General features: G+C 34.0%; 1 protein-coding gene across 1 annotated transcript in view; it reads right to left on the bottom strand.

Annotated features, from left to right (window-relative positions):
- Positions 1-15815, bottom strand: part of LOC118182251 (oncostatin-M-specific receptor subunit beta-like) — a 47312-nt gene extending 31497 nt beyond the window's left edge. The window contains exons 1-3 of the mRNA XM_035351571.2: positions 15750-15815; positions 6268-6419; positions 910-1200 (exon numbers count right to left, since the gene is read on the bottom strand). Coding sequence (XP_035207462.1) covers positions 910-1200; positions 6268-6385 — 409 coding nt within the window. The 5' untranslated portion in view covers positions 6386-6419; positions 15750-15815. The remainder of the gene's footprint in view (positions 1-909; positions 1201-6267; positions 6420-15749) is intronic.
- Between the last annotated feature and the right edge of the window lie 1826 nt (positions 15816-17641).

Below are 17641 nucleotides of genomic sequence, written 5' to 3' on the forward strand. Positions count from 1 at the left end.
TCTTTAATAAAACATAGACAAAGCATGAATACACTCGTGTAATGATCCAGCGTCCAACGGTCTCATCCATTCGTAACTGGGGGGAGGGGTTTAGACAATTGAATTGGATTATTGTAAATTGGCACAACACCTGTCAAGGTTATCTGCGCCAGACAAATGGTAACAATGCAATTAGTCATTTGTAAAAACTTCCAGCTTAGGTAAAAAGAGACAGATTACAATCTATGATAAAAGCTGATATCTTTTAAAAAACAGGTTAAAGTCTATTATAAAAGCCAATATCTTTTAAAAACAGAAACAATTTTCCAATTAAATTTCTAAAGTCCAGTTCTGAACAATTAAAATGTTTTTGGCGAAAATAATTAAAACTGTGGCATTCCACCAAGATATGATGGACCGTCATATCTGCATTGCAGTTTGGGCAGCTGGGATTCTCTTCTTTCAGAAGATACTCATAGGTCAGGCGACAATGGCCAATTCTCAGTCGAGTCAAGAGGACATCCCCCTTTCTATTAGCCATACATGGCCAGTATCCAATGGTGGGTTTTACATTTCTCAGCTTGTTATATACTTTATCATCCCATTGCTTCTGCCATTTGCTGAGAATTTTGCTTTTGACAAACCCTTTGATGTCTGCAAGTGGAATGGGTTTAGACAAGCAACAAAAGATACGTAAATTTTCTTTAATATTCCTACAAGTAATTGCAGCCATCTTTTACCTATTTAAATAACAGTCAGCTTTCGTAAAATTTAATACATAATTAGAACAGGAATCTTAACACAGTCAGTTTTATAGTGTTATAGGAAACTGAATTAGAACACATATTGCCCATTTTCGTGAAAGATTATCGTCTTATTATACAAACTTGCAAATACGGCCTTTTGGCTAAGATCAAAGCAAATACTAACTGTGAACATAGATATATGTAGAACATACAAATCTCTTGGTTTTGGCGCTAGGAACAGACACATAGCAGGCATAGCATCCTGTGTCATTAGCAAAGGCGATTGGATTAAAATATTCTATGGTACGTTCGTCCAAGCTAACGACGTTGTCCAGTGTTTTTTCAAAATGCTGTATCAGTAGATTTTTAGAAGACACGTTGAAGGTCGAATTCTTAAGCTTTAGTTGAGTACGAAATAGAGTGCATCTAATTCGTATCGGTGAACCGACTTCTGTATCAAAGTCTTCTGTCATATCTGAAATGAAATGGTGTGTATAAATTAGAAATTACTTATTATAAACACAAGAAAACAAATAAAAATGTATGCTTATAATTTTGAAATAGGTCAGAAAGAGATGCACGGCGTGTTCATAAAAATTAAAAGTAATTTTATCAGTTGCAAATGGAGATTTAAATTATTGCAATTAATTGCAAAATAGAGAATGAGAAAGGAATACTTAACCCGAGTTTTTAAGAGGGCTCGTTACTTTTTGAATGATTATTATTATTATTATTATTTAGGAACTTTCATCTAATTTTTGTTAATATAACTAAATGATCTTTTAAGACAATGATTTTAAGCTGAAAAAAAAAAAAAAAACTAGCAAAAAATGTTTAATTTAAATGTGTTGAAAAATTTAACAATTAAAATGTCTTTCTACTACCACTTTGAATGTTTTCCCCTCACATTTTTTATTATGTTCATCAGTCTTCTTAATAACTTTAAGGATCGATTTTGCAATTACTGAATTAGTTTGAGAAAAAAAAAAGTATATTTTTACGTAAAAAGTTTTGGAAAAATAAAGTACTTTTTTAGCAAAAACTGAAAAATCGATGTATCGATTTTAGATACCACGACCTCTTAAATCTACTCAATAGCAATGATGGATTGGTTTGGTGTGATTTATGCGATTACGGCAGAGCCTCGAGGGTTCTATGCCTAAGGGGAGGGATGTCTTCGTGGAGGACTTAAGGGAAACTGGTTAGTATATACGTTACACATGGGGAAAATACGAAGACGCCCATGCAGCCAACCCATTCCCGAGATTCGAACATCAGATCGAACTACCAGTGTTCAGTAATTTTACCCCTCGGCTGTTGGTGGGTCCTAGGAATGATGGATTTGGTTTGGTTTATTTAATTATGGCAAAGCAGAATAGGGCTATTTGCCTAAGGGGAGGGATGCCTTCGTGGAGGACTCGACAAGGGAAAATGGCTCGTATACACGTTACACATGGGGAAAACCACGAAACCGCCCATGCAGCCAGCCCGTTCGCGAGATTCGAACCTCGGACCGAACTACTAGGCGTTCAGCGATTTTACCGCTCGGCCGCTGGTGGGCCTAGTAATGATGGAAGTGATTTTTTAATTACAAGGCCTTTAAGGATTATCAGAAAGTATACTTCTGAGATAATTTTTGAGGTTTGGCTTAATTCAAACAAAGCACTCGCGGGCTATGTGCCTAAGAGGAGGGAGCCTTCGTAAAGGACTTTCGAATGGAAATTATCTCGTACATATGTTGCACATAAGGAAAACTATGAAAATGCCCATGCAGTCAGGCCATTGGCACAGAATCAAACCCCAGACTGAACTACTAGCGTTCAGAGACTTTACATCTGTTATTTTTAAGGAGTACTGATAAACATGCGAGAGATTACGTAGAAGAGAGCTCACGAAAATCTTAAGCGGCTGACTCGTTCTCTGGGACTAACTCGAGGCTAACCACCAGAGTTATGCTGTTTAAAATTTTAGACCAAAGAATTTTTATTCGGAAGCGAATGCAGAAGATTCCGCATTCTAAAAAAACCGTAGAGCTGAACTCTTGAAATCCTCGAATGTTACGAGAAAAACTATCATCATATAAAAAAGTTTTTACTTTAAGATTGATTTCGAAGAAACATCCACCACTCGCCAATTTTTCACTTTGAAGAATTGGTCATTTTCCTTGAACTGAAGTCTCAATTGTGTCAATTTTTTCAATTTCCTTGAACTGAAGTCTTATATTAAAGACTTATTTGACAGCTCTAAAAAGGTAACAGAATGAAGCATTCAAACAGTTTGCTTCTCAGAAAGCATGCGGATTTCGTGTGAAAATGTGGTACTATTCGGTTTCGAGGGCCGTAAAAAATCGCTAAACTATTGTTGATGCCAATGCTGCCAAAAATAATTGCGGCAAGAAAGGAAGTATACTAGTAAATAACTATCTAAGATTGATGTTTTAATTTAGATGAAAGGTTAATTTCATATAATACTTTTTTATAATTATAATTTATATAAAAAAAGGTTAAGCATGGCTGAATGGAAGCATAAGAGTCAATAACTATTTCAGATCATTATTATAATTTATATAAAAATTGCTAAACATAACTGAATGGATGCCTGCATCGCTATTTTGCCACCAACTTATCACTAAAGCATAATTCCATTTCGTTGGTTGTTCAAACGTAATTTTCTATAATGAATGATGCCATTTCTTTGAAAATATTCTCGGTAAAGTGCAGAATCGCTCAGTTATTTGTTTGCTGCTTTTTACAAGGGTAAAAACAATTGGATTTTTGTCAATTTTCTTTTACTTTTTAAGTGAAAATAGGTCGATGTGTATATAGATAAAGTCAAGGGTGTGTGCAGTGCTTTTTCTGTGCAATTCTAGGATTTTTTTTTTTTTTTTAAGTGAAAATAGGTCGATGCGCACATGGATACCGAGTATGTGCAATTCTTAAAAGCGCTTTTTAAGTCTTTAATATAAGACTTCAGTTCAAGGAAATTGAAAAAATTGACACAATTGAGACTTCAGTTCAAGGAAAATGACCAATTCTTCAAAGTGAAAAATTGGCGAGTGGTGGATGTTTCTTCGAAATCAATCTTAAAGTAAAAACTTTTAAAACAGTGGGTGATTCTGCACTTTACCCAAAATTCTATTGCCGAGTTTTCATCATGGGCAATTCCCAAATTGTTAAATCCATGGGCTATCAAAAAAGGATTTAAAAATTAAACTAGTATTTCAATGGCATCTTAAGAAATATAGAACTACATAAACTTACGCAATCTGAAATCAGCGCGTACGCTAGATTTGGCGCGCTGTTAAATGGGCACGTTTGTTAGATTTGGCGCTTTTGCGCGCACATTTTCGCTGCAATTTTTTTACGGCCCTCGAAACCGAATAGTACCGAAAAGGTTAACGGAACTAAAGCCATATATGAAATATATACTATAGCCGTATATGTAACAAAAGCTAGTATAAACATTACATACAAAAACTCAACGCATATCCTTTTAAACATTAGCTGTTCGACAATATACATTACAAATTATCGAGTTTATAAACGTTCACTCGATACCTTTGAGTGTACTACTCCGAGTAATGTTGTTCTTTAAAATGATTTTAAGTCTCCAGAATAGGTCTTCACAATGCGCAATCAAGAAATTAAAAATTGAATAGTACAGATTGAGGAAGAACGTTTAAGAACTGCAAAAACCAAGACTACGAAGCTAAAGGATTTCCGATACTTCCCTGTTATAGCGGTCCCCAGCCATATTTGGCGAGGAGAGTTCTGTTACAAACGTTTTGTGTAGTACCTTTATTGATTAAATATGTTCTCGGCACTTAAGACATAAAATTCAATTCAAAGATAATGTCACAAAATATTTAAAGACAGCATATCTTTAGAATTTTCGATACACTGTCTGGCGCGCTAGAGTCTGGCGTGCCATTGCTCACTTTGAAATCTTAGAATTCGTTAATCAAAGATTTGTTAAAGTTTTGCAAAATGTGAAATAGATAATAAAAAAATTCCAAATTCGGCTTCCAGATGCCGATATTCGGGTGGAGGATTACGCTATTCAAAATTTGATGGCTCTAGGTACCTTTGTTTCTTCACAATGCGGAGAAATAGTCATGCAATCATGCAGTTTCTACATTATTTGTTTTCTTTAAATATAATACGTGCCGATATTATGTGGAGGCAAATAATTTGAAAAGTGAAACAGTCTTAAAGTTTTCAACGGTAAATGCCGAAACTAAATCAATAGCTCTTCACGGCTAGCGTCGTTTGGGCTAAAAAGAAAACGGCATTTAAAGAACGTACGACGCACACATTCGAGCATTGAGTTAACGGCTTGAGAGTAAAGTGAAGATTTCAAAGTATGAATATATTTTAACGAAATAGTCAATGAATTTATTTCCAGCGTTAACCTACTACAAGTCTCAAAGTTAGCAACGACGCTCTACTTAGGAAAACAAAAAGATTCATGAACGAGTTTTAAAAGAGAAATGGATCTATGAAGTTTAAAAGCTTAATTTCTCACATCTCGCGACTGTAAAATTCTTCAAGTCTCGAAACTGGAGCTTGGGAACAAAAAATTATACTTCTAAGCTTTAGTTACACAACCTTTAGTGGCCCAGCATTTATTAGGAAAGTATACAAGCATTATTTACTTACTATTATAAAAATCATTTCACAAATATCTGGTACTATTCAGTTTTGAAGACCGTAAAAAAATTGCAGAAAAAGGTATGCGCAGAAGCGCCAAATCTAGCATACGCGACCATTTAACAGCGCGCCAAATCTAGCGCAGACGCTGCTTTCAAACTGCGTAAGTTCAGATAGTTCTATATTTCTTATGACGCCAATGAAGTACTAGTTTAATTTTTAAATCCATTTTCGATAACGCTGTGGATTTAACAATTTGGGTGGTGCCCAGTAACAAAAAGTCTGCAATAGAAATTTTTCAGAGAAAAGGCATCATTCATTATAGAAAATTATGTTTGAACAACCAACGAGATGAATTAATACTTAAGCGATAAATCAGTAGCGAAATAGCGATGCAGGAATCCACTCAGTATTATTTAGCTTTTTTATATAAATGATAATGATCTGAAATAGTTATTCACTCTTATGCTTCCATTCTGTTATGTTTATTCTTTAAACAAATTATAATAATAAAGTATATGAAATTAACCTTTTATCTAAATTAAATCAAAATTAATCTTAGTTATTTACTATTGTTATACTTTTCTTGCGTTAGGGTTGCCGCAATTATGTTTGACAGCACTGGCATCAACAATAGTTTGGCGATTTTTTACGGTCCTCAAAACGGAATAGTACCAAATATCTTAACGGAAACAAATTTTCTCATTACTGAAGGAAACAAAACAGAGATATACTCAACTAATCAGCTTACGAACACCAAATCAGTAATTAATTTAGAGAATTAATTTCTCATACTAGCTTAGTAGTGTGCAAGTAATTTCTGTAATGCTAAGAATGGTTATAGTCTGTATCTAAAGATACTGACCAGATGCAGGTATTAAATTTTCACTTACTTCCACGGGAATGTGGGATTGCTCGACAACATGTCGTTTTGGTAATGAGAAAAATCTGTAGAATAAAAATGCCAAATAGGACGAATTCTTTCAGGATTTTAGGGAACATTTCAGCCATCTTCTGGTACGAAAACTGGCACAAGCTTAAAATTCTGAAAATAAAATTGAAACAAATTTGCTTATCATAAAGTTAAAAGCTTTTGAAAGATGTACACTGTGGGCAAAAAAATGGGACAGTTGTACACTGTGGGGAAAAAATGGGACAGTTGTACACCTCCCGTCTTACTGGCCTGATTGATAAAAATCAAACTTAATTTTTCGAGTCTTGAAAGCGCGACTTTATATATATATATATATGGCATTATTCTAACATAGGTATTTTAACACAAAATAGTACTTTTTCTGAAACGACATAGTATTTTTTTTCCATATTTAGATTCTACGACTCAAATTATGCCTGAATATTAAATATCGGTACGAAATATACAAAGAAATTCAAAAATTTACCTTTGTGCATTTTTTTTCATTTTGAGCCAAGAATAATTTACACTTATGCCCATAAATTTAGAATAATGCGAAATCAGGCAAAAGAGTTAGAAGCTAAACAAATTTGACTTATTTGTAAAGCTTATTTATTAAACAAAAGGAAAAGAGCAAAAAAGATGCTACATGTTTGATATTATTAAAAAAATTAGCGATTTGTTCTCCCTGGAGCAAATTACAAAAAACACCTATTTACAAAAAACCAATATTTCATGGTTGTTAATACATTGTATGCCTCCCAGACTATGCAATACAGTCCGTACAACGTCTAGGCATGCTGAGTATCAAATTATCGATCTGATCTTGGGGGATATTACACCACTCAAAAACAATGCTATCGGACGTTCCGGTAGACATCTAGGAGGAGGTTGACGAGCTGCAACTCGTCGGCCAGGCATGTCTCACACGTGCTTTACTGGATTCAAGTCCGGTGAGAATGCTGGCCAGTCCATACGGGTGATATCCTCCGATTGAAGGCATTTGCTTACGATGTTTGCACGGTGAGGACGGGCATAGTCATCCATAAACACAAATTGTGCGCCCATGGCGCCCGAGAAACAAACGTACATGTTGTTCCAGAATAACGTCCCAACAGATTTGTTTTCTCATGGTTACAATTTGAACATGCAGGTCAGTTCTGGAAACCAGAATAATTCCACTGCAAACGAGCACTCCTCCAGGCTAACCGCAGGCGAGAGTGAGTTGCAGTAAGTAGAACGCATCTGACAGGTCTACAAGCATATAGACCAATCTGCCCTAAGCGTCTGTACACGGTCTGCCTTGAAATTGTCGTACCAGTGGCTGAAGACAGCTAACGTGACAGGTCTGAGGATGTGCTCCGCCTGTTTCTTTTGGCAGCAAATGCCAAATAACGGTCCTCATTCGGCGTTGTAACTCTGGGGCGACCTGTGCTGTAACGTCTATTCACATTACCATCATCTTGGAATCGTTGCCAAAGCGTGGAGATGACACTCTGGGCAATTCCAAGTTCGCCTGATACTTCCAGTTGGGTAAGCCCACATTCCAGACGGCCGATAATTCTACCACATAAAAAATCATCCAAATGCGTCCTTTGCGTCATAACTATTCGGTTATTGCACTGAAATGCTTATAAAGCGCCTACGAACAATTTTACTTCTTTGCCTGTATTCCTTATATATCACTCTCGTCATTGTGACGTACCATCGGTGTCATCGGGTTACTTCCTGAAATTTGCACATGATTTTTGAAGATGTGTGTAGTAATTTTACAGGCGATATATTTTAGAGTTTGATTTCCGCGCGACTCCGAATTATCCTTAATTTACGGACATGAGTGTACTTGGCGTACTGCAAAATTTATAGTAACGTATTTTCCTTTCCTTTTATTCATTGTAGCAGAGCGGGAAAGTCATCATTCATACTTTCAAATAATTTTAACAAAGTGCGTAAATCACTTTTGTCATTACTACCTCTCTCAAAAAGAAAAAGATGCCAAATTTCAAAACAGGCCAATATGTAAACTCGAATACATCTTAGAAAATTTTGAACAACTCTTAGAAAATTTGAATTTTTTGTAGGTGCGCCTAGAATTAATTATATTAAATTTTTTGTAGGTGCGCCTAGAATTGCATTACCTTAAGATGTTAAAAATTTAATTTTAAAATGCAAAAATTAAAGTTAAAATGAAGTTAAAATGCAAAAATTTTTTTAAAAAATTTATAGAAATATTTAAAAACAAACCACAAAAAAAATAGTTCAATTATATTTGGATTATGCCTAGATTTCGAATTCTGGAAGAAGCAATCAAGTAAGTTTAATAAAAAGAAGATTAAATATATACCAAATTCAATTAACATTGAGGAGTGGGAAAACTTGAGTGTGGCATAATTTGAGCAGTAGAATCAAAATATGGAAAACAATTGCCATGTCATTTCAGAAAAAGTGAGATTTTGTGTCAAATTACTTATACTAGAACAATGCTGTATATAAATCTAATACATATCATATATCGTGCTTTCGAAACATGAAAACCGCAAGTTTAACTTCTCCAATCGGCTCAGTAGAACCGGCGATATAGAACTGTCCCCCCTTTGCAGTGTACTATTACTGCTCATATATGGAAATGGGTAAGAGAAACAGAAAATCAACTCAAAATGCATAATTCAGGAATAAATGTATGAGAAATTTGATGCATGCCATTAACAATGTATAAAAAAAGGCTATTCTGGTATTAAATTTTGTTTAACAGTGAGACTTACGAAGAAACAATTTGGTCAAAGCCGTAATTACTTCACTGTAAGAGTTATAAGACATGGATTAGCCTCGAAATGACGCAGTGTAAAATCTTATTTTTTTGAATGGAGAGGGAAAATTAAGATTTAGGAGGCTATTACTAATTATAATTTATCTTATACATTTTTACTTCCTTGTACGAAGTAAAAAGGAAGTATTGTAATCGCGAAAAGTTTCAGGCAACATATTTCAACGAAAATATCGATTTTGACCGCCATCGAATGCAATTTAACGATGTTTTTGCGTGATATCTGTACGTAAGAACAGAATAAAAGACTCTTTTCCTCCAAAAAAATTATAAAATTGCTTTAAAATTAATTCTGAAGAGAATTTTTCGTGGCGTCTGTACGTACGTATCTCGCATAACTCAAAAACGAGTAGCCTCAGAACGTTGAAATTTTGTATATAGGACTGCTATAACATGTAGATGTGCACCTCGTATTTTCGTTGCAACTGGCCGCACCAAACGTATAGAAGTATATTTATATATATATATATCCACTCTATTACTCGGCTCAGTGATCTCAGTTCTTTACTCTTATATGCTTGTAAATTGTACATTTTTTGCTTTAAAAATGATTGAATTATGTTGTTTTTATCTTCCGGTTAAGGTTTTTATGCCTTTCGTAATTCTGGAAGCAATATTTGTACAATTATCAACAATTTAAAAGCTGTTTAAGAGCGGTTAAGTTTTAAATAACATGGCGGACATATTTGTTTACATTTTAAACAGCAGAATTGTAGATTTGTTGCCAATCTAGAGAGACTAAGCTTCGCAACACAAAAATAACGCCTTCATTTATTACTGCCAATTAAAATCATGCTTAATCCTTTCTGGAATTTTTTCGAGGAAATAAGTATTTAAAATTTACTTCGTAATTTTTAATGCAGATATTTTGAGTTTTTATGTATTTTTGCCTTGTCGCGAAGTGAGAACTGAATTAATTGAATGAGAAATACTAAATCGTATGTGAAGAACTGTTTCCCTTCTGTTTTGTTTACTTAATTTCTTTCATACATCGTTTTAGCTTTATTATAGTGTTAGAATAGAACATGTGGCAACGAAAATTCTTCAAATGATATAAATTTTGTGCATTCAGAGTGTTTATATAATGATTTAAGTATCTTTGGACCAACGGATCCCACCAGATACAGCCATACTGGCAGCGCTGAAGTTCTTGATATTGTTATCACAAAAAATATTGCACAAATTCCCTTCCTACAAGTTTCACACCAGCTAACTTCCGATCATCTCCCTGTCAGATTTACTTATTACGGCTTTGAAAAAATATTCCACTTAGAAAAATCACAAACTGGGATAAATTCATTCATTCTCTGGAAAAACTACCAGCGCATCCTGCTTTAACCGATATTACTGACATTGAGTATCAAATCACTAAGGTCAATAATTGTATAAAAAGTGCTCTTGACAAATCTACTAAATATGAAGAACATAAAAAAAGAAAAACTTCCGGATGACATTATTGACAAAATTAAGGACAAAAATCGCACCGCTAAAATTTGGCGCCGTACTGCTGATCCTAATATCAAAAGAATTCTTAACAGAAAAAATAGGAATATTAAAAATCTTCTAAGTGAATACAGATCTGATAGTTGGAATAATTTATTAGACTCAATGGACTTCAACCCTGATACAGTGTGGCGTATTGGGAAAGCGCTCAGAAAAACTCATAGCGACAACATTGGACCGTTGCACACCGATACTGGAATCTCATATTCTGAAAAAGATATGGCAGAAGTTCTTGCAACACATCTTGAAAAAACCTTCACGACAAAACTCACAAGATGAAGATACAGAAGAGGAAGTTTTTAATTTCATTATTCACCTTCCTGATAGAACAGATGGACAGCATATTGATTACACCTCGCCCATTGAAATTCAAAACATAAAAAATCTGAAAAATAGAAAGGCCCCCGGCTACGACGGGATAACAAATAAAGTGCTCAAAATTCTCCCCAAGGGATATATTGTCCTAATTACCAACATAATTAATGCCTGCATAAGGCTTAACTATTTTCCGCAGCAGTGGAAAATGGCACATATCATTACTTTTGTTAAACCTGGCAAAGATCCAAAAAATGTTAACTCTTATCGTCCAATTAGCCTGCTTCCAAGTCTTAGCAAAGTTTTTGAGCGAGTTCTACAGAAACGGCTGACGAGACACTTGGAAGATGAGGGATAATTCAAAATGAACAGTTTGGTTTTCGCCCACAGCATAGCACAGTACATCAACTTCTCAATGTTACTGAATTTATTGCTGATTCCTTTTCCAAAAAAAAAAAAAAAAAAAAAAAAAAAAAAAAAAAAAAAAAAAAAATACTATTTCAAGCTGTTTCCTAGATTTAGAAAAGGCATTTGACAAGGTGTGGCATGAGGGACTCCTCTTTAAGCTACACCTTGCTCATCTGCCTATAAATTTTATCAAACTAATGCAAAGTTATCTAAAAAATCGCAATTTTCATGTCAAAATCAATAACACTTTATCCTCAAGAAAAAGAATCAAAAGCGGCGTCGCCCAGGGAAGTGTTTTGGGGCCAATTCTCTTTAATATCTTTACTAATGATATGCCAATCCCACTAAATTCAAAACTTGTGAAATATGCAGATGACACCGCTATTTTTACAAAATCTTTAAAACCAGTTTGCCGTAGACAAATTAGAAGAAGCAGTTAACATCGCACATTACCTCAAATCTTGGAAACTTAAAGTCAATCCGGCTAAATGTCAAATTCTGCTCTTTAGAAGGTATAGAAAATTTACTCCAGTAAACGTAAATATAAAGATAGAAAATCAGCCACTCCCCGTCGTCAATACTACTAAATACCTGGGTGTCATTTTCGATTCACAACTCCTCTTCAAGGAACAGACTGCATATGCCTTACGGAAAGCTACAGTCGCAAAAATGGCTCTGTACCCTCTCATCAAAAGAGACTCAAAATTAAACATTCAATTAAAGAAAAGAGTTTACATGATGCTGATTAGACTGACACTACTTTACGCAATTCCCATATGGGCTACAGTGTTCAAAACGTACAGACACAAGTTACAAGTCTTTCAAAACAAGATTCTAAGAGAAATAGTTAATTCTCCTTGGTTCGTTAGAAATTTGCAAATACACAAAGAATTAAAAATCAGACCAATTGCTGACCAAATTATTTCAAGCTGCCACAACTTTTATAGTAAAATTGAACAGTCTCAATATGATCATATTGAGGAACTAATCAATTATGATCCAACACTTGAAAATGCTGCTAAGCGTCCTAGGAGCATTTTTCATAATCCAAGGTGGTGAAACTTGTAAATAGCTGTACATACTGTAAATATTTTCCCACTAGAGACTTGTGTTTTTTTCAACTTATTTAGGACTTAAAAAAGCTCAGTGGATTACTACTTTATATCATTATTTTCAAGAATTTTATATTTTATTAGTGTTCCTATAAAAAGACTGTTAGGGACAGACAAACTGACTTAATTATGTGTGTTTCACCATCCCGCCTTCTAAACTGTGACTTATGCTGAAATATTGTGTCTTAAAATTACAAGTGTTTCTTAAAAAGTGTGTTTATTCCAGAACTTTGTACAGTGTGAACTGTTTGTGAATACTGTTAATTTATATGACTTTAACATTTCTCGTACGAGAACTCTTGAAATTCACCAGAAATATGTTACTGTTGACTTATTCCTCATTTGAGCCACTCCCACCAATATAATTACGATCCATTTCATTCTGAACCTGTTTCAAAAGCATACTTAATTTAAATTACTTAATGTTTATTTTTTCAAATGCTTTATTAAGCAAACTTTTCAGCTAGTTATATCTTTCGTCACAGCTCGAACAGCTCCCAGATGCTTTTTCACTCTACATACCTTTGTATTTGCTTCAGCTTCGCCTAGTAGGCGCGGCGTTACACGCCCATTTTTGCAATTATATATACCAACGCCTAAGGGCATTTTTTTTCAAAAGCGGTGGTTAAAGCAGCAGAGGCTGCTAATTGCCTCCTAACCATTCAAAAGACAAAAGACAAGACAAGAGTGTTTATATAGTAAACAAATATAATGAATTTTAAAGAGTGCATTTATTCTATTGTGGTTTATGCGCTGTCGACGAAGTAGATTTAATTCAATTCAATCAATTTACATGAAATTAAAGAAAAAATGCGTATAATTTAATATTCCGTACAAGGAAATCATGTGGTGTAAACATGAGATTTTTTTTATCTTACATGCATGTATATGCTACTAGCTAACGCTTTAGTTCCTGAAAATTTGAAGACCTTAACCGGATATTATTCACTTCTTGCTTTAAAGACAAAACACGTAAAAATACAGTACTACTCCAACTATCCGAACAAAGACTATCAAAATGGCTTATTATCCGAACCGCTTTGAGGATTTAATAAAAAAATTAATACTGAAACATTGTATTGGACAGTCAACGATTTCAGACATTAAAAGGAGCAAACCTACTCTTGTAAACTTCACGTCACTGCTCGGAAACGAAGATGGAAGTTTTTCAAGAAAATCAATGCAGTAACAAACAAAAATTTAAAAGATGTCGGTTTCAAGTGGATTTTGAAGCAGCATTTTATGAGAAACTCAATTTCGGGTCCGATTCTTTATGAAAAAGCTGAGAAGCCTGGTTGTTCATCCTTTAAAGCCAGTGACGGCTGGTTAACAAATTTTAAATGCAGGCACGGTGTCCATCAAACAGGTTACTTAGACCGAGATGTTCATCAAGCAATACCTTTCAGCACTTGTAAGCACTGTGCAATACGCTATATAACACCTACGCAAATGACTTTTCATACACACGTACATGCACGTAAGCCTTTTCATTTAATTAAAACCTTTTTTTTTCCTTTAAAAATAGTTTTTTCTCTCTTTTTCAACATATGTACATAGAGTAATTAGTTAAAGTGTATACGTAAACCCTTTCTTCGGAAAAAATCGGATAATTGGATCCTATTCGGATAACTGAAGCTCTAAATACTTTTATTCTAAATGTTATAAACGTTTCATAAATAGTATATTAATTTCTTAAATATTTCAAGGTAAAACTGGATATTACATCCAGTTTGGCGCATTTTCAAAAAATTGCCAAGTCGCCAAATCGGCTATTTTCGCGCGTTTTAGAAAATCGCTAACTCATGATATCGCAATACAAGCAAAAATATCTAAACAACCTTGTAAACATACAAAAATATCTAAAACAGGACTTCAAGTAAAACAACGAAAAAGGGGGAAGTGCAGAATCACCCACTGCTTGGCGCATTTTTAAGAATTGCACATAGTCGGTATCCATGTACACATCGACCATCTAATCTTTGGAATATGGTAACAGGTAGTTTGGCGACATTTTGGTAAGGCGATAAAGGGTTACTAGTTAAGACTTTAGCAGTGTACATGGATATAGTCAAGAGTGTCCGCAATGCCATTTTTGTGCAATTCTGGGATGTTTTTTTTAAGTGAAAATAGGTCGACGTGTACATGGATGATACAGTGTATGTGGAATTCGTAAAAACGCGGCAAGCAGTGGGCGATTCTGCACTTTGTTCCAATTTCGCACCTAATCTTCGTCATGATTAAGCACTTTTGCTCCATAAAAGTTCTAGCATAAGCGTAATTCGGCCAGCAGATTGTTGGAAAAAATGTTGAGTAAAAAAAATAAAAAAAAAAAAAACTACTTCGTGAAAAATAAAATGGCGTCCAAACAAAAACTAGCAGGTTGCTGTAGCAGGGTTGGTCGCCAAAACATCGCCAAGTTGCCATAATCCAAAGATTAACCATCGACCTATTTTCACTTAAAAAAATCCCAGAATTGCACAAAATAGCAATGCGCACTCACTTTACTTTATCCATGTACACATCGACGTATTTTCACTTAAAAAAGAAAGAAAACTGACAAAAATCCAATTGTTCTTACTCTTGTAAAAAGTGCCAAACAAATATGCGAGTGATTCTGCACCTTAACTACAGTATTTGAAATAACTATGTATTTTCTAGGATCAACAATATTAAAAGTTTTCATAGTATCATATACCATTTTTAAGGCAGTAGCAAAATGGAGTAAAGCGTTTTATCACGAAATTTAAGAAATTGTAATAAGCAGTAAATAAGCAATAAATGATCCGAAAGCATTGATTCATATTTAATGCCAAGAGGTTACCAGATTTGGCGCAATTTCGCTTCACTTGGCGACTGGACCGTAATCTCCAGTCTAGCCTATTTTAATTCTATACCAAATCAAATTTAAGTTATTGAATGGGAATCGAATATCAAACTTTACGTACACGCAAGCTTTACTAAATATGCTTTAGAACCTAATTTGTCGGTTAGCAAATAAAAATTTATTCATTACAGCTCATATAAATGAAATATTTTTTTTTTTATTCTCAGTCCAAAAGTTAAATTTTCATATACGATATCAAATATAATAAGAGTATTATTGGTTTTAAAACAACAGTTACTATTTACAAATTTTTCACATCAGCACATGCAGAATATTGTACATACATTTATGCGAACAATTCAAAAACAAGATTATTAAAGCAAAGCATTTCCTAGGTATCCATTTAAATTATATTTAATTAAACTTTTAAAAACTACTCCAGTCATCCATGTAAAGCATGAAACTAAAGCACTTACATTTACAACCAGATTTTCGCAACTCCGAAGTGAAAGAATCTTTCAATAAAGCAAGCAGTTTCTAATGCTTCATTTTATAGTACGTTTGCAGTTACGGTTGCAAAGACAAGATCTTCATTCATATGCATTTAGACTTTTGTCTCTGCATATAATGCGAAATTTAGCAATAAGACTTTGAAATTTTACTATTATTCTAAACGCACATTAATGTCGATCAATTCATTGTATTTTATTTTATTATTTTGGCAAACTTACAGTAAGATTTATTAGAGTTATTACTAAATTACTTAACTTACTTAAGACCAGCTGAGTTGCTGTACCTCCTGTTATACGACTATCAGCATTTGTACTCAACTGGTGCAGCATTCTATTTTAGCTAGGCCTAGCCAAATATCTCTGTAGAATATTAAAATTTGAAGCGGAATTTATAAAGTTACTGCGGAAAATATGTATTTGCGACCTGTGGTTAATAAAGAGACCCTGTCAAGACTTTGAGTGCTGAATGAGGATTTTAGCAATGTTTTTATGCATTGTGATTCTAAGTTTGCAGAGAATGCTTACTTTAGAAGTCAGTGGGAACATTGATATAAGAAGTTATTCTAATGCTTTATACTGAACAATATCAATTGAATATATATACTCATAACTGAACAAAAGTTTAAAGTTTCGAAATAGTTTTAAAAAAAATTTAATTAAAATTTAGATAATTCCAAAAGAGAAGTGAATATTTTTAAAGGACTCATTTTTTAAGAAATAAAAAAGCCGTTGAGCTGATGAAACATAAGGTAAACAGTACGAAATGAAAATTCCAGCAGTGGAAACAGTGGATAATACACAAATACTAAATTTAATGGGATTAGAAAAAAACTGCAAAAAGAATGATGCAACTGCAAATCCCAGCAGAGAACAAAAATTTTAGAGAAAAATTTATTGCTTCAATTTTTCGTAACCACTACAGGGTTCAAAATGACCACAGGCCATTTTTACTTTGCATTTTTTTATAATTATAATTAACAATTCTCAGCTCCCGGTGTTGCTGGAAGTTCTCATTTTCTAGTGAAATTTTTTGGCAAGGTGATAATAAAGGATCCGAGTTCCACTATACCAAGTTCTTCAATCATGGATTGTGTTGTTCCCAATGTACCAAGGTGCATTTGTGATCTGCCTTAGAACAGAGTTCTGGACAGTCTGCAGTTTTTTTTAGTCCAAAGGGATTTGAATCCCGAAGGACTATTAGTTTCGTTTTGGCATTTTGCGTCGGACTCATAAATGTCGGTTCACTTTTCAAACTGTTGCCACAAAATGTTAGAGTCCTTCATTATATTTGAAGAAATTAAATTATGAAAAATCTGCATAAATGTATGTCTATTTCTCGTATTGTGATAAAACAACGGTACATAGAGTCATCGAATTTTGAATAACGTAATCCTCCAACGAATATGAGCATGTGGAAGACCAAATTTGAAATTTGTTTTATGATCGATTTCCTATTTTTTAAAACTTTGACGAATTTTTGATTAACAAACTCAAGGATTTCAAAGCGAGCAATGGCAACGTTGTGCAGAAAAAACATTTTTATCTCCAGCGCGTGAGTCTCTGTATCGGAAATTCTAAAGATAGGCTCGTTTTAAAACTATTTTGCGATATTGCTGTTGCACTGGATCTTATGGTTTAAGTGCGAGGAACATGATATTTAATAAAGAAAGGTAACACACAAAATGTTAAAAAACGCCCCTTTAGACGTAATTTAAAATCTGAAACATTTCAGATTTTTTTTTTTTTCTCTATCTGTTTCATATGAATACGCCCTGACTCGACAAGCATAAAACAACATGGGCCGCGGAATGGATTTCTAGTGAGTAACTTATTATCAATAGATAGAACGCTGTTTC

The sequence above is a fragment of the Stegodyphus dumicola genome, chromosome 3 (assembly GCF_044657685.1).
Source record: "Stegodyphus dumicola isolate Sdum_Otavi_A_Nest chromosome 3, ASM4465768v1".
Lineage (NCBI taxonomy): Eukaryota > Metazoa > Arthropoda > Arachnida > Araneae > Eresidae > Stegodyphus > Stegodyphus dumicola.